This window comes from Tachypleus tridentatus, chromosome 2 (assembly GCF_004210375.1).
Source record: "Tachypleus tridentatus isolate NWPU-2018 chromosome 2, ASM421037v1, whole genome shotgun sequence".
Lineage (NCBI taxonomy): Eukaryota > Metazoa > Arthropoda > Merostomata > Xiphosura > Limulidae > Tachypleus > Tachypleus tridentatus.
The window spans coordinates 148,312,481-148,335,525 of NC_134826.1; the positions used below are offsets into that span (position 1 = coordinate 148,312,481).

At 34.1% G+C, this 23,045-nt stretch overlaps 1 protein-coding gene across 2 annotated transcripts; it reads left to right on the plus strand.

Annotated features, from left to right (window-relative positions):
• Positions 1–3,371: 3,371 nt before the first annotated feature.
• On the plus strand, positions 3,372–20,944 carry LOC143236730 (uncharacterized). 2 transcript variants are annotated; one of them, XM_076475189.1, is made up of 4 exons: positions 3,372–3,519; positions 11,345–11,469; positions 12,922–13,017; positions 17,797–20,944. In XM_076475189.1, the coding sequence occupies exon 4, from the start codon at positions 19,009–19,011 to the stop codon at positions 20,473–20,475; it is 1,467 nt and encodes a 488-aa protein (XP_076331304.1). In that variant the 5' UTR covers positions 3,372–3,519; positions 11,345–11,469; positions 12,922–13,017; positions 17,797–19,008; the 3' UTR covers positions 20,476–20,944. Both variants share the same exon structure in this region, with proteins under 2 accessions (XP_076331304.1, XP_076331314.1).
• Positions 20,945–23,045: the final 2,101 nt, after the last annotated feature.

Genomic DNA, 23,045 nt, shown 5'->3' on the forward strand with positions numbered 1-23,045 from the left:
CTTTCTTGTTTCACGATTTTGTATAGCATTAGAACTTTCTGGCTCGCCATGGCCTGGTGGTTAAGATGCTGGATTCGTAATCTGAAGGTCGCTTATTCGAATCCCTGTTGCAAACATGCTCGCCCTTTCTGTCGTGGGGGCGTTAATATGTGACGGTTAATTCCACTACTCGTTGGTAAAAGAGTAGCCCAAGAGTTGGTGATGGATGGTGACGACTAGCTGCCTTCCCTGTAGTCTTACACTGCTAAATTAGGGACGGCTAGCTCAGATAGCCCTCGTGTAACTTTGAGCGAAATTCAAAAACAAACAAACAAACACATAAAAACTTTCTATATTACTATAGCAATCTAGATTACGTATATATCTCTTCCTACTTGTCTTTATAAACTTTTAAGAGTTTTCAGTATGCTTGCAAAGTTTAAAAAATAAGAAATGACTCGAGCTAACCCTTATGCAAATTTTAGAACCTTTATATAACTGATACTGAATTGTGTTACGTGTTAGGGTTAAAACCATTCATGCTTGAATCATTATCGTCAAACTATAACGTTACATTTTTAACGAAATATCCAGTTATCGTCGTCTTGGATAAATAAATACATACAGACTAGTTTTTGGCATTTATATCTATCTAGATCTAAATAATTTTTTGTTCTGGTTTTACTGAGGTCGTAGAAGAAAAATCTACTATCAACATCTTTTACCTAACTTAAAACATTATTAATGTAATGTAATCACCATTTTCATGTTCTACAGATTAAACAATGAGACATATTTAACGTAATTTATTAATAAGCATTGAAAATGTATGTCAAAACGACAAACCATTTGGCAAGATTCAATAGCATGCAATAAAATAAAAATCCTTAAGAAATTAAACCATACGATTTAGATAAAAAGTATTGAAAACAAGTAAACCAATCCTTTAGGCCTATATTTTATTTTTTACTTACGTTTAAGCAACCAAGAACTCTATTACCACATTAATCTCTTGAAATAATACGTAGACTGCTCACGTGTACTTTCAGTATTCATATTTGATATTTTAACAACACCACTTCACGAGCCAGTGGGGACTCTTTTGGTGAAAGCAAAAGAACTATTCAATCAAGATTTTTCTTAATGAGAACTGAAATTTTGGCGTTGGGGCTACGGAAAATGATTTGAAGTGGTAATGTGGCTGAAATCCGTAAGCTTTCGTGAGTTTAAAATTGTAAGTCTGTGTTATGGTTTATTATGGTTCACTTGATGTTGAGTTTACCTATCTTTGTAATCTGGGTATCTAGTGAGTTTCTAGCTTCATCATGTCTCGTTTCACATTTAAAAAAATAGTCTCCTTCATTAAAGTCAGCTGGACGTTACATGCCGTGAGAATTTCATGTAAACTGAAATAGATATCTGAATTACACACCGTTTCCATTAATTTGAGATAAATAAAATGTAGAAGGCGTACATCAAATCATTGATGTAATAAGAAACAGGGAATGGATCCAAGCAATCCAAATTAAGGCTCTTAGGATCATATGGATTACTAAAACTCTTCTTCTCTTTAGGACATCTTAATGTATCTTGTCACTAAGGGCTGGATACATTTAACAGGTTATTTCATTCATTAAACTATAGTGTTGTTGTCCTCATAATTGGTTATAGTGATAACCTAAATTTTAATTTGGGAAGTCTGAATAACAACCGGAAAGATTCAGAGATTTGTTTTAAAAAAAATGTTTAAAAAAAGCTTTAAACGTTAATTCATATTTAATTATCTTCGAGTGTTTTTTTTTGGTTTTTTTTTAGAAATTCTTAACACTTACTCTGGTTTGATAGCTTTGTTGTCAAGGCTACAAATACACAACAAATAATTTTGTCAACCTAGCCAGACGTTTGCTAGACGATCAAGTATCAACAACATCATCTACCCGTAAAAACACCATCTGCCTTGGTAAAATGTAGGTGGCCCGGCATGGCCAAGCGCGTTAAGGCGTGCGCTTCGTAATCTGAGGGTCGCGAGTTCGCGCCCGAATCGCGCCAAACATGCTCGCCCTCCCAGCCGTGGGGGCCTCATAATGTGACGGTCAATCCCACTTTTTGTTGGTAAAAGAGTAGCCCAAGAGTTGGCGGTGGGTGGTGATGACTAGCTGCCTTCCCTCTAGTCTTACACTGCAAAATTAGGGACGGCTAGTACAGATAGCCCTCGAGTAGCTTTGTGCGAAATTCAAAAAAACAAAAAATGTAGACAATATATGTGCTAAAATTATAAAGGTGATAAAACTAAAATAGGAGATTTAATGTTTTACTTATAAAGCGAAACTGTAAACACAAGTATTTGCGATCTACCTGCACGATCATCACACCCTTCTAGTGCCACTTAGCGACCTTGTAAGTTGCTGTCCCTTGAGTACCACTGGAATTATGATGTCACTTTTAGTAATACGCTCCCTGACAGCAGACAGCTTCCATTTTCAAATGTCATGGCGCCCTAGCAACGTGCTCCTGGCAACGCGACATCTGGGTAATAGCACTCAAACTACGTAACAGTTATATAACACTTAGATGTATGTATTACGCAATAGACATGAGGTGGCATCCTCTTGTCCGTAAACACGTGCCCCAACTACTAATAGGTTAAATATTTGTTAAGTTTTTAACATTTATTTCACTGTATTTATTTACTTCTAAATAACGTAAAAAATACGTTCGAAACAAATTAGAAAACCTTTTAAACCGAGAAACAGATTCATATAAAATAATACATCAAGATATCTTAAAGTAAAAAAACTGAGTAATTCTTTTGCACGTGAAAAGGTTTTATTGGCATATTTTATTAGTAAATTTTAGTATCTATAGAGCCCTGAAAAATTCTAGGGAACACATTAGCTAAGTGTTTTTAATTTTTAATCTCCACCTAAATATATTGTGCGGATGAGAAATCAATAAAAATAAGTAGTGCAAGTAACTTGCGGAAGGCTTCTTTATTGGATATGTTGCTGCAGTCGAACGAAAGTAATAAATAAATATATATATATGAAAACAAAACTTCACGTTTTCATTCATATAAATAACGATGTTCTGGACTATGTTCAGGCTTGATGGTAATAAAGATTTTGTAATTTTTAACTGAAAAAAATGTAACAAAGGATTTCGCTGCACAGCACTTAGCGATATCGTGATATATGTTACTTTATTCGATTTATCTTCTTAGTTTCTAAGAGTAAAAGCGAATGAAACGTTTCATTAGAGCCCAATACAGAACACAGGAATGATATATTGCGTGCATTTGTTTGGCTTGTTAAACTCATTAAAACTAGACGTTTTTTGTGGAAATGGTTGGCAGTTAATTCATATTTATTCAATATACGAGTAAACGCATGTTTTAGGGCTTACAGAGTGTAATGTGCATGTTATACACACAGATATGTACTTATATACATACACGTACGCCAGTGGAACTTTCAGTTTATGTGCGAACACAAAAACGTTAGATTGGTCCGAAGTTCATAAATTCCACGACTTTCACTACTGGTGAGTATGATTTGAATTTGAATTTATTTAAGTACTTATATTTTATAAAAATTACACTTTTGCGCTATTTAATGTAGCAAAATACTTTCAAAAGTTTGTTTACAGGTTTCTATAATTTACGACGTTAACATACATTAGTTTAGAATAAGTGAAAACTTCCTACTATCAACCCTGTGATCATACGACCACAAAGAAATCTCTTAAAATCTTGAGGACTATTAAAACGACCTCCAGTGGTACATTGCTGATTCTTTGGATTTATGATGCTAGAAACGTCGTTTCAATCCGGTGATGAGCATGACACAGATAGCCCATTCTGTAGATTTATGATGCTAGAAACGTCGTTTCAATCCGGTGGTGAGCATGACACAAATAGCCCATTCTGCAGATTTATGCTTAACTACAGCAAAATAGAATAGACTTGAAATTTATCATTGATATTAGGTTCTACTTACAACATTAAAATAACTCAAAGTGTTTCATACAATTTACTTAGATTAACAGTAGATAACGTGTAAATTAGGACAGACAAACAGCACTGAAAATCTGTACATTTGTCCCTTTTGAAGCATGTAATCACTGACGAATGTTTATAAGAATATTTACTAACTCTTGCAGGTCATAAGAAAAGTTATTCATAATTCCAAGTTCATACAGTACATGTACGATTTTCTTATTTTTCTCAATGAAACTTTATTTATTCATACGTTTGTTTTTGCTTTCTGTCTCCACACCCTTACAGAGACACGGTGGAATACCTGCTGGCTCACAACGCAAGAAACTGGGTTTATATACCCCCGGTGAGCAGAGCGCAAATAGCGATTTGTGTAGCTATGCGCTTACCTGCTAGCACACAAAAATTATCTCTGTAGATTGGGTAACATCCGTGTAGCTGGTACAAAATATTATCTCTGTAGATTGGGTAACATCCGTGTAGCTGGTACAAAATATTATCTCTGTAGATTGGGTAACATCCGTGTAGCTGGTACAAAATATTATCTCTGTAGATTGGGTAACATCCGTGTAGCTGGTACAAAATATTATTTCTGTAGATTGAGTAACATCCGTGTAGCTGATACAAAATATTATCTCTGTAGATTGGATAACATCCGTGTAGCTGATACAAAATATTATCTCTGTAGATTAGATAACATCTGTGTAGCTGGTACAAAATATTATCTCTGTAGATTGGGTAACATCCGTGTAGCTGGTACAAAATATTATTTCTGTAGATTGAGTAACATCCGTTTAGCTGGTACAAAATATTATCTCTGTAGATTAGATAACATCTGTGTAGCTGGTACAAAATATTATCTCTGTAGATTGAGTAACATCCGTTTAGCTGGTACAAAATATTATCTCTGTAGATTAGATAACATCTGTGTAGCTGGTACAAAATATTATCTCTGTAGATTGAGTAACATCCGTGTAGCTGGTACAAAATATTATCTCCGTAAATTGGATAACATCCGTGTAGCTGGTACAAAATATTATCTCTGTAGATTAGATAACATCTGTGTAGCTGGTGCAAAATATTATCTCTGTAGATTGAGTAACATCCGTGTAGCCGGTACAAAATATAATCTCTGTAGATTGAGTAACATCCGTGTAGCTGGTACAAAATATTATCTCTGTAAATTGGATAACATCCGTGTAGCTGGTACAAAATATTATCTCTGTAGATTGAGTAACATCCGTGTAGCTGGTACAAAATATTATCTCTGTAGATTGAGTAACATCTGTGTAGCTGGTACAAAATATTATCTCTGTAGATTGAGTAACATCCGTGTAGCTGATACAAAATATTATCTCTGTAGATTGAGTAACATGCGTGTAGCTGGTACAAAATATTATCTCTGCAGATTGAGTAACATCCGTTTAGCTGATACAAAATATTATCTCTGTAGATTGAGTAACATCCGTGTAGCTGATACAAAATATTACCTCTGTAGATTGAGTAACATCCGTGTAGCTGATACAAAATATTATCCCTGTAAATTGGGTAACATCCGTTTAGCTGGTACAAAATATTATCTCTGTAGATTGAGTAACATCCGTGTAGCTGGTACAAAATATTATTTCTGTAGATTAGGTAACATCTATGTAGCTGGTACAAAATATTATCTCTGTAGATTAGGTAACATTCATGCAGTTAGTAAAAAATTTCTCCAAAGGTGTTTCATTTTACTAACTTCAGTTGTACATTTCTACTAAGATCTTAGTATTTTGATATCAGTCATTGCTATTGTTTGATAGAGGTGTTTGTACAATACTCCAAGATTAAGAAAGTTGTCAGTTTGAAAAGAACCCTCTAACTTTACAATATAAGAACACTTTAACTTTACAAGAAAAAAAGCCTTTATCTTCAAGAGATAAGAAAACTTTAAATTCACAAGAAAACACTTTAACTTCATAAGATAAGAACTCTAACTTCACAATATAAGAACACTTTAACTTTACATGTAACAGTCTTTACTAAAATAGAATAAAACAGAATAAATCCTGTACATTAGTATCATTCATTTTTTAAATTTGGCGCAAGGCTACAAAACTATGATGTCTACATCTTCCACCTGATAGACTAGAGGAAAGACAACAGGCCAAGAGTGCCCTCCGCCAACTCTAGGGTTACCTTATCGACAGTCGAGTAGCAGGCACATACAGTTTTGTGGTTTGTTTTGTATCTCGTGAAAAGCAACTCGACGGCTATCTGCGTTACCAGTCCCTAATTTAGCAGAGATGGATTAGAGGGAAGATAGCTACTATACATCACCTTCTGCCAACTTTAGGGTTACTCGTTCACCGACAAACAGTGAGGTTTGTACCATATGTATATATGGTATGTACCATACCACTGAAAAAGCAAGCATGTTTAGTGAAAGGGATTCGAACCTGCGACACCTATTCAGACATTTAAACAAACATTGAAAATATCGTGTGAGAAGCTATTATGTTTCTTTACTTGAGAAGTTTGCTTTAACCAATAAAACAAGTGGCTTGCAACACCCATAAAACCATACATTACCTTGTGCTAAAGATTATAGCTTCCATGTAAAACTACGAACTACCGTTTTCTAAATATTATACTTTCCGTGTAAAACTATGTATTACCTTGCACTAAAGATCATAGTTTTTGTTGTAAAACTATGTATTACCGTGTGCTAAAGATTATAGTTTCCATGTAAAACTATGTATTACCGTGTGCTAAAGATTATAGTTTCCATGTAAAACTATGAATTACCGTGTGCTAAAGATTATAGTTTTTGTTGTAAAACTATGAATTACCGTGTGCTAAATATTATAATTTCCATGTAAAACTATGTATTACCGTGTGCTAAAGATTATAGTTTCCATGTAAAACTATGAATTATCGTGTGTTAAAGATTATAGTTTTTGTTGTGAAACTATGAATTACCGTGTGCTAAAGATTATAGTTTCCATGTAAAACTATGTATTACCGTGTGCTAAAGATTATAGTTTTTGTTGTAAAACTATGTATTACCGTGTGCTAAAGATTATAGTTTCCATGTAAAACTATGAATTACCGTGTGCTAAATATTATAGTTTTTGTTGTAAAACTATGAATTACCGTGTGCTAAAGATTATAATTTCCATGTACAACTATGAATTACCGCATGCTAAAGATTATAGTTTCCATGTAAAACTATGTATTACCGTGTGCTAAAGATTATAGTTTCCATGTAAAACTATGAATTATCGTGTGTTAAAGATTATAGTTTTTGTTGTGAAACTATGAATTACCGTGTGCTAAAGATTATAGTTTCCATGTAAAACTATGTATTACCGTGTGCTAAAGATTATAGTTTCCATGTAAAACTATGAATTACCGTGTGCTAAAGATTATAGTTTCCATGTAAAACTATGAATTATCGTGTGTTAAAGATTATAGTTTTTGTTGTGAAACTATGAATTACCGTGTGCTAAAGATTATAGTTTCCATGTAAAACTATGTATTACCGTGTGCTAAAGATTATAGTTTTTGTTGTAAAACTATGAATTACCGTGTGCTAAAGATTATAATTTCCATCTACAACTATGAATTACCGCTTGCTAAAGATTATAGTTTCCATGTAAAACTATGTATTACCGTGTGCTAAAGATTATAGTTTCCATGTAAAACTATGAATTACCGTGTACTAAAGATTATAGTTTCCATGTAAAACTATGAATTATCGTGTGTTAAAGATTATAGTTTTTGTTGTGAAACTATGAATTACCGTGTGCTAAAGATTATAGTTTCCATGTAAAACTATGTATTACCGTGTGCTAAAGATTATAGTTTTTGTTGTAAAACTATGAATTACCGTGTGCTAAAGATTATAATTTCCATCTACAACTATGAATTACCGCTTGCTAAAGATTATAGTTTCCATGTAAAACTATGTATTACCGTGTGCTAAAGATTATAGTTTCCATGTAAAACTATGAATTACCGTGTACTAAAGATTATAGTTTCCATGTAAAACTATGAATTACCGTGTACTAAAGATTATAGTTTCCATGTAAAACTATGTATTACCGTGTGCTAAAGATTATAGTTTCCATGTAAAACTATGTATTACCGTGTGCTAAAGATCATAGTTTTGTTGTAAAACTATGTATTACCATGTGCTAAAGATTATAGTTTCCATGTAAAACTATGTATTACCGTGTGCTAAAGATTATAGTTTTTGTTGTAAAACTATGAATTACCGTGTGCTAAAGATTATAATTTCCATGTAAAACTATGAATTACCGCATGCTAAAGATTATAGTTTCCATGTAAAACTATGTATTACCGTGTGCTAAAGATTAAAGTTTCCATGTAAAACTATGAATTATCGTGTACTAAAGATTATAGTTTCCGTGTAAAACTATGTATTACCTTGTACTAAAGATCATAGTTTTTGTTGTAAAACTATGTATTACCGTGTGCTAAAGATTATAGTTTCCATGTAAAACTATGAATTACCGTGTGCTAAAGATTATAGTTTCCATGTAAACCTATGTATTACCGTGTGCTAAAGATTATAGTTTCCATGTAAAACTATGAATTACTGTGTGCTAAAGATTATAGTTTCCATGTAAAACTACGTATTACCCTGTGCTAAAGATTATAGTTTCTATGTAAAACTACGTATTACCCTGTGCTAAAGATTATAGTTTCCATGAGGGACAAATTAAATAATCGAACCCGAATATTTAGTTAGTTTATATTAATTATGTAACACCATATTAGCGGATTTTTATCTTTATAATTTTATTACAATTTTACTTTGTTTTTATGAAGATGGTATGTGTGTGTGTTTGCGATAGCAGAGCCACATCGGGCTATCTGCTCAGACCAGTGAAAGGAATCGAACCTCTGATTTTAACGTTGTATTTTGAAGATGATTACTTGGAAAATTCTTTATTTGATAATTTCATGTACTTGTATATGACACTACCCCTCGAATTATCTACTTGTTTTTATATAGTTCAGCACCAATGTAACTCGTATATTGTATCAATTTGAATAATTGTATATTTTAGGAAAGCCAAGTTGTAACTGGTGAGTTAATTAAAACAGTCTTGGTGTTTCTGTTTAAATTATTTTGTATTTGGTCTTCTTAAAGATCCTGACCGACATGGACACACATTAAACACATTAGAGAAAGTGTTTAATAAACAAAAGCGAAATGAAACAGGCTTTACTCATAAAAGTCGAGTGTGTGTTTGTTGTTTTGCGCAAAGTCACAAATATGCGCTTTGTTCATCACGATAAAATCAAACCAAAAACTTTTAGCGTTATAGTTCTATGAAGTTATTGCTAATCCATTAATTAGTTTTAACACATGCTCAGATTGTGAATCCCAGAGCTAATGTTTCGCATTCAAATGTCCTCCCCCCAAAAAAAAAGTCCTCTAAGCTTTGGAGCTGTCGAGGCTCTGGCAAGATAGCTCTAGTGTAACTTTGGGCGAAAATTGAACGTGCCTACTGTTGGTAAGTTTTGAATTAATTTATATAAAACAGCTATTTGTAGCTACAAGCTGCCTTTATGAAATTAGTTTGATGCTATACTCAAAATATTTATTGGTAAGTTAAATATACACGTATATATCATTAGCATTATCACTGTCTTAACAGACAAACCTGTTAAAATAATTTCTGTGAATCAGGCATTAAACATACACTGCTGGCCAAAATCTTAAGGCCGATGAACATAAAGAAAAAATATGCATTTTGCATTGTTAGACTCAACCACTTATTCGAGTTGAGCTTTGAAAGATGAAAATAAGAAAAGGGAAAAAAAAAAAAACTTTTTTAGCATTTAATAAGGAAAATGTGAACACTATGAAATTAGCCTAAATACTAGCTGGTCAAAAGTTTAATACCATACTAAAACGAAGCGTTAATCGGTAAACACGTAACGAAATTCAGTCATTTGTGTTGCAGCGTTAGCGTTGTCAACATCTCTCACTGAAATTTTCTGTGTTACATGACAAAAGCTAAAAGTTGACAGAGTTTGAACGTAGCAGAATTGTTGAGCTGCAAAAGCAAGGTCTTTCTCAACGTGCCATCCCTGGTGAGATTGGATGTAGTAAAACTGCTGTTGTAAATTTATAAAAAGAACCTGAAAGATACGGAACGAGAATTTCAAGTGGTCGGCCCAAGAAAATTTCGCCTGCGTTAAGCAGGAGGATTCGAGGGGTTGTCCGGCAAGACACCAGCCGATCGTCGAACTAGATTAAGGCCCTTACGGATGCAGAATGCAGCTCAAGAACAATAAGACGGTATCTACGAGAGAAAGACTTTAAAAACCGTAAAGGTCTACAAAGGCCACGCCTCTTTTCATACCACGAAACAACTCGGTTAAACTTTGCTGAGAGGCACCAAACATGGGACGTAGAGAAGTGGTTTTGTTCTCTGATGATGAAAAATTTTAACCTGGATGGGCCAGATGGCTTCCAACGTTACTGGCACCATAAGTATATCCCACCGAAGACATTTTCTATACAGTGGAGAAAGTTCCATTATGATCTGGGGTGCTTTCTTCTTCCATAGAACAATGGAGCTTCAGGTTATACAGGGCCGTCAAACAGCAGCTGGCTACATTGGCATGATGGAGAGAGCATCCTTTTCACTGAAGGCCCTCGCTTGTTTAGGATTTCTTTTGGTACGGTCTTAAACTTTTTACCAGCTGGTATTTAGACTAATTTCATAGTGTTCACATTTTCCCTATTAAGTGCTAAAAATGTTTTTTATTTTTATTTTCCATTTTCTTATTTTCATCTTTGAAGCTTTACTCAAATAAGTGGTTGAGTGTAACAACGCAAAATGCATATTTTTTTATGTTCATTGGTTTTAAGATTTTGGTCAGCAGTGTATATCTTATCTATCTTGGTATTTTGGTTCAAAGGATTGTTTTTGAATTGCTATCTATTGGCTAAAAGTGTAATTATTTTCTCCGCAAATGTTATATCTGTCGGACATAAGGTGAAGTGACTTACGTCACTTTTACTTTTGGAAAATGGAAGTTTCAGGCTTTCTGTTTTCATTATTATGATGTTTTTCGTCATTTTAAAGAAGAAAAAATATATACAGTAAAACTTTATTTTGTCTTTCCTTTTTATTTTGATTGGACCTTCTGCTACATAGAAGAGAAAGTGACCATTTATTTAATAGACGTGAACTAAAAGCTATAGTAATTGTATAGTAACAACTGGACAGTGTTCTTTTTTTACGGTGATCATAAAACGTTTGTCTTGTACAAACCTTAGAAAAAAGAAACTCTATGTTGAGGCACCTATCTAATGTTATTTCTCACAATAATATATTTGATTAGTAACTTCATAGAAAAGTAATTGCATTGATGGAAGAAGATGGACACGAACTGGAATGGAAAACATTACCTACCTTTCATGGCAATTGTTTGCTTCTGCCTTACTTCTGGTGTAATGAATATGACAGGTGAGACTGTTCCGATTTGTACGATTCGCTTTATCGAGTAAAATTGCTTAAGTTTTGTTGTCTAAGTTTATTCCTCATCTATTTTGTTCCAACTTCACCACTTTCCTCTTCAACTTTGGTCTACTTTCTCGTTTGTTTTTGTGTGTTATTTCTTCTACTAATTTACAAGAGTGACATATTACTTTTATCATTCACTTTCAAAGATAACCACATTCATATAGTTAAGTTTTGAAATCTTTTGAGAAAAATGTAAACGTAAAATGTGCTGCTGTCCGATAATAATTTAATTGTGTCAACTAGATTAAGTTGTGAGAGCATCAAAACACGAATTCTAAAGTATAATAACATCGTATGAAATATTGTAACCCATTTTAAAACATTAAAATGTTTAATACTTTTATATATATTTTTTCGTTTTAATTACGGGATACATTTTCGATTCTCCAAAAGTCTGGTTTACGAGATTGAGCAGTTGTCATTACATTTCAATGTTTAATAAACTTTGTGTGAGTGTCAGTAAATAACGTTTCTGCTCTATTTTACTAAACTAGAACTTTTTTACATTATAAATACCAGGACTAATCTGTGTAAGAAACTCGTTTAAATCTTAACAAACATTAAAAACTTGGAACAGATTACTGTAGAATGGAAATATTTGTTGGATATAAACATGAATTCGTTTTCTCATGCTTTTCTTGGAACTGTTGTAATAATTATGTTTTAGGCTTTTCCAGTTTCTAATTACATAGCTTAAAAGAGAAAACAACTACCATCAGAGATTTAACCCAGTTTCAAGTATAATTTATGATACGCCAGAGATAAATGTGGATAAAGTGATATTAAGTGAAATTGTTTAGAAATCTCTGCGTCTTATATATAATGTTTATCATTTCGTTTTTCTGACCATATTTAAAAATTCCCCCCACAACTGAGAACACTACCACTTAGTAACAACATCAAGAATAGTAAAAGTACTCTATGTAACGAATAGGCGACTCAAATATTTAGTAAAAGTGTCAGCATCGATGAACAGACTAGTTTGTGTCTACTGACACTCTGATAATATACACATTTTCAGGAATACAGAAATTTACCTCACTTCTATTGCTATAGCTAGATCGTCATGGATCTCAGTGGAAAGACTAGTTGTGTTACACTGATATAAATACCTAAACATTCAGTGATTCTTATGGAAGTACGTAGAAAGTTTATCAGTGATTCCTAATATACTAGTGATGTCAATCACAGAAATACAAGTGTACGTGAGCCTTCTTTGAAGCCTGAACTTCAGATTGAAATGTTAAGAAACGTATTTTTCATTAATTTGAATAACGTAGCTAAGTGTTAATATAATTGTACACTTTGTGTTTTGATTGTTTTAATTTAAATGCTATTTATATAATTGTATTAAGGAAGATAAAAATAGAAAATATATATTTTTGTTTCTCACAGATTTACCGAGAACAGTTGTAACTGAAAACCACATGCAAAACCAAACATCTGTATTTTTAACAACGGTTTCATCTCGGTCATCGGACGTATTAACGGGTAAGAGTAAAGCTGTCGTCACCTCTTATCCAGCTTTGTGGGTTAAATATTTCTAAACGTTAGCTATTTCTCTCTATTAGTATTAAAAGTCCCGCTTTTTAAACTAATTCATCGCTCACTAACTTACACTTATTGGCTTCCATATATACTCCACAAGGAACCTAACATGCCATTCCTGATATATATACTCCACAAGGAACCTAACATTCCATTCCTGATTATTGTAAATTCATCGAGTAGTATGGTTTGAAATGGACTCATAAATGTTGGCAGAAGATTACGAAGGCCATACTTGTCCAGAAATGGTCAGTCAAACTAAGGCCCAATATTGTGCTTATAAAGAAAAAATAAAGTGGTTGGAGTCATGGTTTTTGTCTGCCAGTTTTGGTCTGTGTGGGCACACTTGGTTTTATGTATTATCATTGTAAGACCTCTCTTAAGACTTCTTGCAACACCATTTATAAAATCCCTTGTAAGACCTTTTGTAAAGTCTTATTTAGACCTTTTGTAATATCATTTATAAGATCCCTTATAAGATCTCTTGGAACATCATTTGTAAGATTTCTTGTAAAACCTTTTATAAGGATTCATGAGTATTATCAACTGTATTACCATAAGAAAGAAATCAATATTAAAGTCGTCAATACCGGCTGGTACACTACCATAGGAAAATAACCATTTACTGACAGTATCCTTAGTGTCCTCAATAACGGTTACAAACTACCATAAGGAAAGAAAATCTTAGTTAGAGTGTCCTTAACGTCTACAATAGTGATTACAGAATACCATACAGAAAGAAAGAACTTAGTCAGAGTATTCTTAGTGTCTCTAATGCTGATTTGCAACTATTCAAAGACACTTAGTTAAAGTGCCAAGAGTATCTACTGGCAGAGAACCAGTTCAACTGTAAGTCCGTCTGTTGTACTACAGTTCCTTTTCGATAGCTACAGAACTCTGAGTCATTTATATTTTTATAGCTTCAGTATCATTATATCAGAAGAAAAGAGCTATTTTAATTACAAAGTATCGTGAAATATTTATAGGTTTATTCTGTTTCAGCTTCTGAAGAGTTTATTACTTTATATTAAAGCTACTTTAAATATGCAAATCATTAAGGCTAGGGATAACCACAACCAATATAAAGCCATGGTATAACGGAATTTGTTAAAATTACATTTTAACATTCTTCGGCATTTCACAGTTAGCGTCATGTTACAGAAAAAATTATTGCGTATGATAAATTTGTATAACAATTCTTTCCCCGTAAGAAAATATTTATATCATAAAATTGTGTTCTGTTTGGGGATCTAAAATTTCTAAGACTGAGATATATCTTGTACTTAAAGAAATTGATATAAAAAAGGAATATGGGCCAACTTGGGGTAACCAGGACCATCCATAATGGGGCCTACAACAAAATGTAGCCCAATCATGTTAAGTAAAATGAGAAGTCTGGTAATAGGAGAAGATTAGTGTTTACTTATCCATGTTGTACCATGTCAACACTATGTTTACGGGTAATAAGAAAACCTTGATGAATTATAATCAAATATTAATTAGTTAATCTTTCTGAGATAACCAGTAGACGAAAACCTAACTAGAAAGACAACAGATTTTCATTTACAGGTGCCACTAGGTGGTTCAGAGGTAAGTTTGAGATTTTACAATGTTAAAAAATCGGGTTTCAGTACCAAGATTGGTAAATCACAAGTAGTCCATTATATACTATATGGTTAAAACATACAGAAAAGCAAATATTTACTGATCTCGGCCTAAAGCAGGTTTGAACTAATTTTTCGCCTTGTTAATATTCTGAAACTAGCTTGAAAACATTGACAGGGGATTTCAATGACGAATACGATATTGAAACTTATCTTCACAATTCTTAAAGAGCTTGAGTGTTTGTGGGGAGGAAGAGACTCAAGTGACTAGTAGGCACTTCAAACTAATTTTAGAAACTATAGTTGGACTGTTTGGATTATAATTCCGTAAAAGCATTTAACCATCCATGATAAAAGTGAAACAATGAGAAGTGTATATTATCGTTAATAATATATTGGTACACTTTGGATGTTACTCTCTCCATTAAATTAATTGACGCAACTAGCCCCACACCACTACACCACCACCACATCCATTAGCTTAACCTGTCTGAAAACTAAAGAACAGTCAAGAGCATTGTGTGAGTTTTCATTTCATCTCTTTCTACACCCAGTACAGAAAATTGTAAAACTGTTATCATCAGTATCTCCACAGTCTTCGCTTTATGGATAATCAAAGTTGTGCTTTTCTGTTGGTTTCTGAGACAAACAAGTTTCGGTGCTCATGTTAACTGCCTTATAAGAGATTTTATCACATTTTCTTGATTTTGGGGGGATTCTGTTTTTGATCTAAGAGAAAGTCTACTTTCAATCATGCCTCCACAAGCATTGGGTAAAGCTGTGAAGAAGCCTAGAAAGGCACAGAAGGTCATCTGAGATGGAGGAAAGAAAAAATGAAGAAAAGAAAGGAAGGAAAGGTTCAGTATTTGTATTTACAATTCTCAGCTCTATCCATGAAAAGGATCTCCACTCTAGATGGTTTACTTTCAAAAAATAAAATTATGAATACAAAATGGTTTTAATAATCTTTAGATTTAAAAAGTAATACGCGCTGTAACTGATTACTCTAGTCATGATCTGTGTACCTTCGCATCGCTGTACTATATCTTCAGCTAGATCTGTGCCTCTCTGCATTGCTACACTACATCTTTAACTAGATCTGTGTTCCTCCGTGTCGCTGCACTACATCTTCAACTAGATCTGTGTTCCTCCGCGTTGCTGTACTGCATCTTCAACTAGATCTGTGTTCCTCCGCGTTGCTGTACTGCATCTTCAACTAGATCTGTGTCCCTCCGCGTTACAACACTACATCTTCAACTAGATCTGTGTTCCTCCGTGTCGCTGCACTACATCTTCTACTAGATCTGTGTTCCTCCGCGTTGCTGTACTGCATCTTCAACTAGATCTGTGTTCCTCCGCGTTGCTGTACTGCATCTTCAACTAGATTTGTGTCCCTCCGTGTCGCTGCACTACATCTTCAACTAGGTCTGTATCTCTCCGTATTGCTGCACTACATCTTTTACTAGATCTGTGTCCCTCAGTCGCTGTACTACATCTTCAACTAGATCTGTGTCCCTCCGCGTCGTTGCACTACATCTTCAACTAGAATGAAACCATCAACCATAAAGAACAAGAAAACCGTTCATGTCGTAATCTTCATGTTTTCTTTGATCCTCTTCACAGTTTTCCGTAAATATAATCACGACATAAAATTACCACAAATGCAATAAGTTTTCCACCCGCGGGGTTCAAAGGGAATGATCGATTCTGATCACTACCTGTGGGAAAAGCTAGCAACTATCACGTGGTTTTCTCTTCCTTCAAACAATCCTCCTTTCACGTTTGATTTTTTCTCTTTTATTTCCGGTTAATGTATTTTGTTGTAAGAGAAATCCTGACCATTTCTGATAGGCTTTGAAACCTTAAAAGTACATTTCCACATATTAAAAACTGTTCAGGGATTACCATTTCTCCTGATGGCAGAACTGTACCCTTTCTTTGTTATTAGGTTGTCCAAAAATAAATGTCGTTTATTAACTGCGAAGTTTGGAAAAGTATAACCCAGTGTGTGAAACATGCTTTAATCAAAGTGAGCACCATTTGATTCAACACGTGTAACTATGCTGTTTATGTCCCTGCTGTAGAAATCAGAGTTTGTATGGTCAATAAACTCCCTGAAAGCTTCTTTTGCAGCTGCCTGGTTTTGAAAGTGTTTATTGTTCAAAAAGTTGTCAAAGTGCCTGAAAAAATGAAAGTAAGGGAAAGGTCTTGGGAATAAGGTGGATGAGGCAGAACATCCGTTACCAATTAATTCAATATTTGGAGTGTCATCCTTGTCAGGTCTCATGTAACGCCGATTTTGTTGATCTTCAGTCAGCTCATACAGAACCCACTTATCCAACTTTTTCATCTTTCCAATCACAGTCATATGGTTAGTAATGCTTGATGTGCTTGTACCTAGCTTTACTGCAAGCTCACGTACTGTTGTGTGAGGGTTTGTCTCAACTGTTTCCTGTAAGGTGTTTTCAAAGGATGGCTTCCTTCCACGACCTTTGTGGTCTTCAAGATTTTCATCTCCATGTCGAAACCTTGGGATCCAACACTGAACTTCAGTAACAGATTCATGGCCGAATGCCTGGTTCATTTTACATGTAGTTTCGGTGGCTTTTCGTCCAAATTTGAACTCGTAAAGCAAAATCAGAAGAAAGTCTTTCTTTTCCATGCTGCCTTGTAGGTTGCAAAACTTACTCTGATTCAAATTGGAACAGCAGACAATTGAGACACCTCGTAAGCGACAAACGTTGTATTAAACCAACTCCATATTCAGCTTCTAAGTGTCGTCTTGAGAATTCCGACATTTATTTCTGAATAACCTAATATCATTTCTGATATAACTCTGTTAGACAGGTGTAAATTGTTGAGTGTTTGAAAACCTGGAGCGATGCTTGCTTTTACTAATTTCATTTGTTGTTGACTTACCATAACGTGACTGTATATATATGCATATATGTATCAGTTAAATATAACTCTTAAGCTGACACATCCTGTGGTCATGTTTCTTTATACATGGAATATTTTATAAGTATGTGTAAGTTATATAATGTTATTAATATTATTGTATTTCTTAGTTTTCTTATCATTCTACTCATGAATCTTTATTAATAATTCACTCTCTCAGTGACTGACGGTAAAGAGTGCGGTAAAAGATTCGAAAAGTGGGGATCATCTTGTCTTGTGATCAGCACGGTGGAGATAAAACATGAAAAAGGAAATGAACTATGTGAGGAAATCGGTGGAAGACTAGTCATGATTTATACCGATAAAATATATGACAGCGTCCAGTCATATCTTCGTTCGTCATCCTTAAGAAAGACGTCATATTTCTGGGTAGGGAACATGGACGATTTAGACCCTCCTTATTTCTGGCCGAAGAAACCAACACACATTAAACAAGAGGTTGCCTTGAAGGCCACAGTCGAGGGCAAAGTCGTGACCTTCAGTCTTGAATATCAAGACGCCATTTCCGAATTGAGTATCGTTTGTGAAGAATATAACAACAGTAAGTTTAGATATGTTTAGCTACATATGTGTGTGGAAAATTATATCTGTTTGTTCGATCGTTTATCTGTCAGAATATGTACGTGGCTATTTGAACTAGATCATACCATTGTATCTGTTGTATCTTAACCTAACTTACTTTACTAATAATTGTTATTACAATAGTTTTAGTTAATGTCAATTTTATTATTTCAAACCTGAGTGAGTGACTTTCCCTATTACAATACAAATGAAATGCGTGGTTCTTAATATATATCTGGTGAAAACTGGTTCTTCTAGGACAAACAGTTTGTAAAATATAATCAATTTGAATATTTCTGTAATTATCTTGCATAGATCAGGTAACTGTTTCAACGCTCTTATCAGCTTTGTCATATTCGCTTCGACACTTTTGTTATTACCGAGTTAAACTTTTTTGTCATTATTGTGTCGAAATGTTACATCCGTCAGGTATTTGTGCACTCATTTCTTTAGTTGTATTGTTTTCTAAACATTTTTCTGTAAAACCACCAGAAAACATTTAACGGAGCTAATAAACCAATAATTCAAGGTAAGTTATGGTGTGATAAATGCTCTCACAATTTTTGTTATGAGTGACTCTAATTAATAACTCAACTTAAGTTTGGTGTCGTGAATGTTTAATAATATTTAAGAATAACAAAAAAATACGTTCATAAGTTATTCTTGAATATAATTTACACCATTCAACCAGGACTAAAATTTTTAACAAATAATAAAATAATTTTGTTGGAATAAGTGGTTTGGCGTTAATACGAGTGACTCTAACAACTCAGGTAAGTGTGGTGTGATAAATGTTCTCACAATTATTCTAATGAGTGACTCTAACAACTCAGGTAAGTGTGGTGTGATAAATGTTCTCACAATTATTGTAATGAGTGACTCTGATAACTCAGGTAAGTGTGGTGTGATAAATGTTCTCACAGTTATTGTAATGAGTGACTCTAACAACTCGGGTAAGTGTGGTGTGATAAATGTTCTCACAATTATTGTAATGAGTAACTCTAACAACTCGGGTAAGTGTGGTGTGATAAATGTTCTCACAATTATTGTAATGAGTGACTCTGATAACTCAGGTAAGTGTGGTGTGATAAATGTTCTCACAGTTATTGTAATGAGTGACTCTAACAACTCGGGTAAGTGTGGTGTGATAAATGTTCTCACAATTATTGTAATGAGCGATTCTAATAACTCAGGTAAGTGTGGTGTGATAAATGTTCTCACAGTTATTGTAATGAGTGACTCTAACAACTCGGGTAAGTGTGGTGTGATAAATGTTCTCACAGTTATTGTAATGAGTGACTCTAACAACTCAGGTAAGTGTGGTGTGATAAATGTTCTCACAGTTATTGTAATGAGTGACTCTAACAACTCGGGTAAGTGTGGTGTGATAAATGTTCTCACAATTATTGTAATGAGTGACTCTAATAACTCAGGTAAGTGTGGTGTGATAAATGTTCTCACAATTATTCTAATGAGTGACTCTAACAACTCAGGTAAGTGTGGTGTGATAAATGTTCTCACAATTATTGTAATGAGTAACTCTAACAACTCGGGTAAGTGTGGTGTGATAAATGTTCTCACAGTTATTGTAATGAGTGACTCTAACAACTCGGGTAAGTGTGGTGTGATAAATGTTCTCACAATTATTGTAATGAGCGATTCTAATAACTCAGGTAAGTGTGGTGTGATAAATGTTCTCACAGTTATTGTAATGAGTGACTCTAACAACTCGGGTAAGTGTGGTGTGATAAATGTTCTCACAGTTATTGTAATGAGTGACTCTAACAACTCAGGTAAGTGTGGTGTGATAAATGTTCTCACAGTTATTGTAATGAGTGACTCTAACAACTCGGGTAAGTGTGGTGTGATAAATGTTCTCACAATTATTGTAATGAGTGACTCTAAGAACTCGGGTAAGTGTGGTGTGATAAATGTTCTCACAGTTATTGTAATGAGTGACTCTAACAACTCGGGTAAGTGTGGTGTGATAAATGTTCTCACAATTATTGTAATGAGTGACTCTAAGAACTCGGGTAAGTGTGGTGTGATAAATGTTCTCACAATTATTGTAATGAGAGACTCTAACAACTCAGGTAAGTGTGGTGTGATAAATGTTCTCACAGTTATTGTAATGAGTGACTCTAACAACTCGGGTAAGTGTGGTGTGATAAATGTTCTCACAATTATTGTAATGAGTGACTCTAACAACTCGGGTAAGTGTGGTGTGATAAATGTTCTCACAATTATTGTAATGAGTGACTCTGATAAGTCAAATTAAGTGTGGTGTGACGAATATTGCTACAATTATTATAATAAGTGGTACTGATGTGAGTGACCTATGTATGACACAACAACAAACACATTTTTATAAAATGTATAATTTTATAATGTTTTTAGCAATATTTGATGTTATTTTCATCGTTCGTTCATTACAATAGCTTTTGATAAATGACATTAACTGTGTTCCTTTTGTCCTCAGAGAAATAAATTTTCAAAGCTGTACATATTAGTTCTATTATCGTACTAACTTCGACGAATTTCAGGGTTGTAGTTCATAACTGACAACTATGGTTAAACTGACTGCGAGTGAAATAAATCCACATGAAAATATCATTGTAAATAAAGCCTATACTATAAAGGTCTCACTAATATAAAAAGTCACGTGATTTATAGTTTGTTCCGCCATATTGGATGCCGAGTACTCACATTCGTTTTATCTTCTAATAAATTGTAAACTGTATGTATTCTCAGCGATAAAGAAAAATACAAAAATATTTGTATCAGTGTCTCTTGCTAATGGTATGTTTAAACCACTGACAGCGTGTAAAACTTTACCAATATATTGTGTTGATATGACTGATTTTACGGTAGAATGGAATGTTGGACGTCAAATACGTCAGCGTTGTATGAAACAAAATGTTGTGTAATGTCACCTGCATGGCTTCTATAACATTACAATATTTTATAGTTAGTCCAACACATTCACAAGTCACCTGGACTCGTGACTGTTTCCAAGTTAGTCTTTAGCTGTTACTGTAAAGTATAGTCAAACTGCTCGTGGTACTTTAGAGATTTTATGGCCATTAGTCAATATTTCGGTGCTGACAACAAACAATATTCTTGAAGGTGATCTTCATGCAACCCAACATGGCCAGGTAGTTAAGGCACTCGACTCGTAAATTGAGGGTCGCGGGTTCGAATTCCCGTGACACCGATCATTCTCGCCCTTTCAGCCGTAGGGTCGTTATACTGTGACGGTTAACCCCACTATACGTTGGTAAAAGAGTAACCCAAGAGTTGGCGGTGGGTGGTGATGACTATCTGTCTTCTCTTTAGTCTTACACTGCTAAGTTAGGGACGGCTAGCGCAGACAGCCCTGGTGTAGCTTTGCGCGAAATACAAAAACAAACAAACAAACGATTTACATACTCAATAAAAATATGACCAATATTGTCTGGTCCTATTGAATGTAGTGAATATACTTTTAATTGTGGTTTTGGTTCGTAGAGTAATATTTGGCATATTCTAGTACGTAAACTTTTGTCATATTCAACTAATGTCTTCCGGCAACCTGAACGCTATTAAATGTTCTGGAAAACATTATAATCTTTTCCTTGATGTCAATTACAGTAGACCACACTGGTTTAGGTATAGAGAATAAACCCACCTATAAATTCATGTAATTAAAACATTTTTGACATTTCGCATACACTCTACCTTTATTAATCTACCATCCTGGTTTGTTTGTGTAGTGGTAATCGTTTATTGTTCTTGCAAAGTATGATGCTGTGCCATGTTACGTGACAATAAAATATTCACATAATTGTAACATGGTAGTGACATGTAAGGAACGAGAAACAGGGAAAACACGGTAACGTCACGTTTTAACATGTGAGGAACGAGAAACATGGAAAACATGGTAACGTCACGTTTTAACATGTAAGGAATGAGAAACATGGAAAACATGGTAACGCCACGTTTTAACATGTAAGGAACGAGAAACAGGGAAAACACGGTAACGTCACGTTTTAACATGTAAGGAGCGAGAAACAGGGAAAACACGGTAACGCCACGTTTTAACACGTAAGGAACGAGAAACAGGAAAAACACGGTAACGTCACGTTTTAACATGTAAGGAGCGAGAAACAGGGAAAACACGGTAACGTTACGTTTTAACATGTAAGGAACGAGAAACAAGGAAAACACGGTAACGCCACGTTTTAACATGTAAAGAACGAGAAACAGGGAAAACACGGTAACGCCACGTTTTTGAAGCTGGTTTTATCTGCTGGACAAAATGAAATATCGAATGTAAGTAAATTCCAATTCGGTAATCATTCCTTTTTGTACACGACACTGGGCTAAATGAATGGCAATGACTTTTTCAGTTGTTTTTTTTAATAACTACTGTTTTTAAAATGTATTAACCACAAAGGTAAAAATATAAACTATTATACGTATACGTAACAAGAATTAGCCCAGATGAAATTCAGATACCTGATTATATAAGCAGACAAATACATTCGTGCTTATATTTTTTCCAAGTTAAAAGCATATCAGAATATATATATATATATATATGATAAATTTAATGGGTGTGAAGTTAACACTAAACTGATGTGAGGTATTTATGAATTTTTGTTATTGTTTTGTAAACTGTACAAAGCTGAAACATGAACTTGTGTTGAGGCCTCTGACAAGTTGTTATTGTTGTAGAAAAAGAAAAAAAAATGCAAGTATTGTAACTAAACAAGACATTCAGGGGAGATGTGAATCTGGAAACTCAACGATTATGGATAACTTTAACAGTTCTGAATAACTGCGACCATATAATTACTATTTGTTAAT

Excerpts from the sequence above, each read along its gene's own strand:
- LOC143236730 (XM_076475189.1), top strand. The coding sequence starts at position 19,009 with ATGAGTGACTCTAACAACTCAGGTAAGTGTGGTGTGATAAATGTTCTC.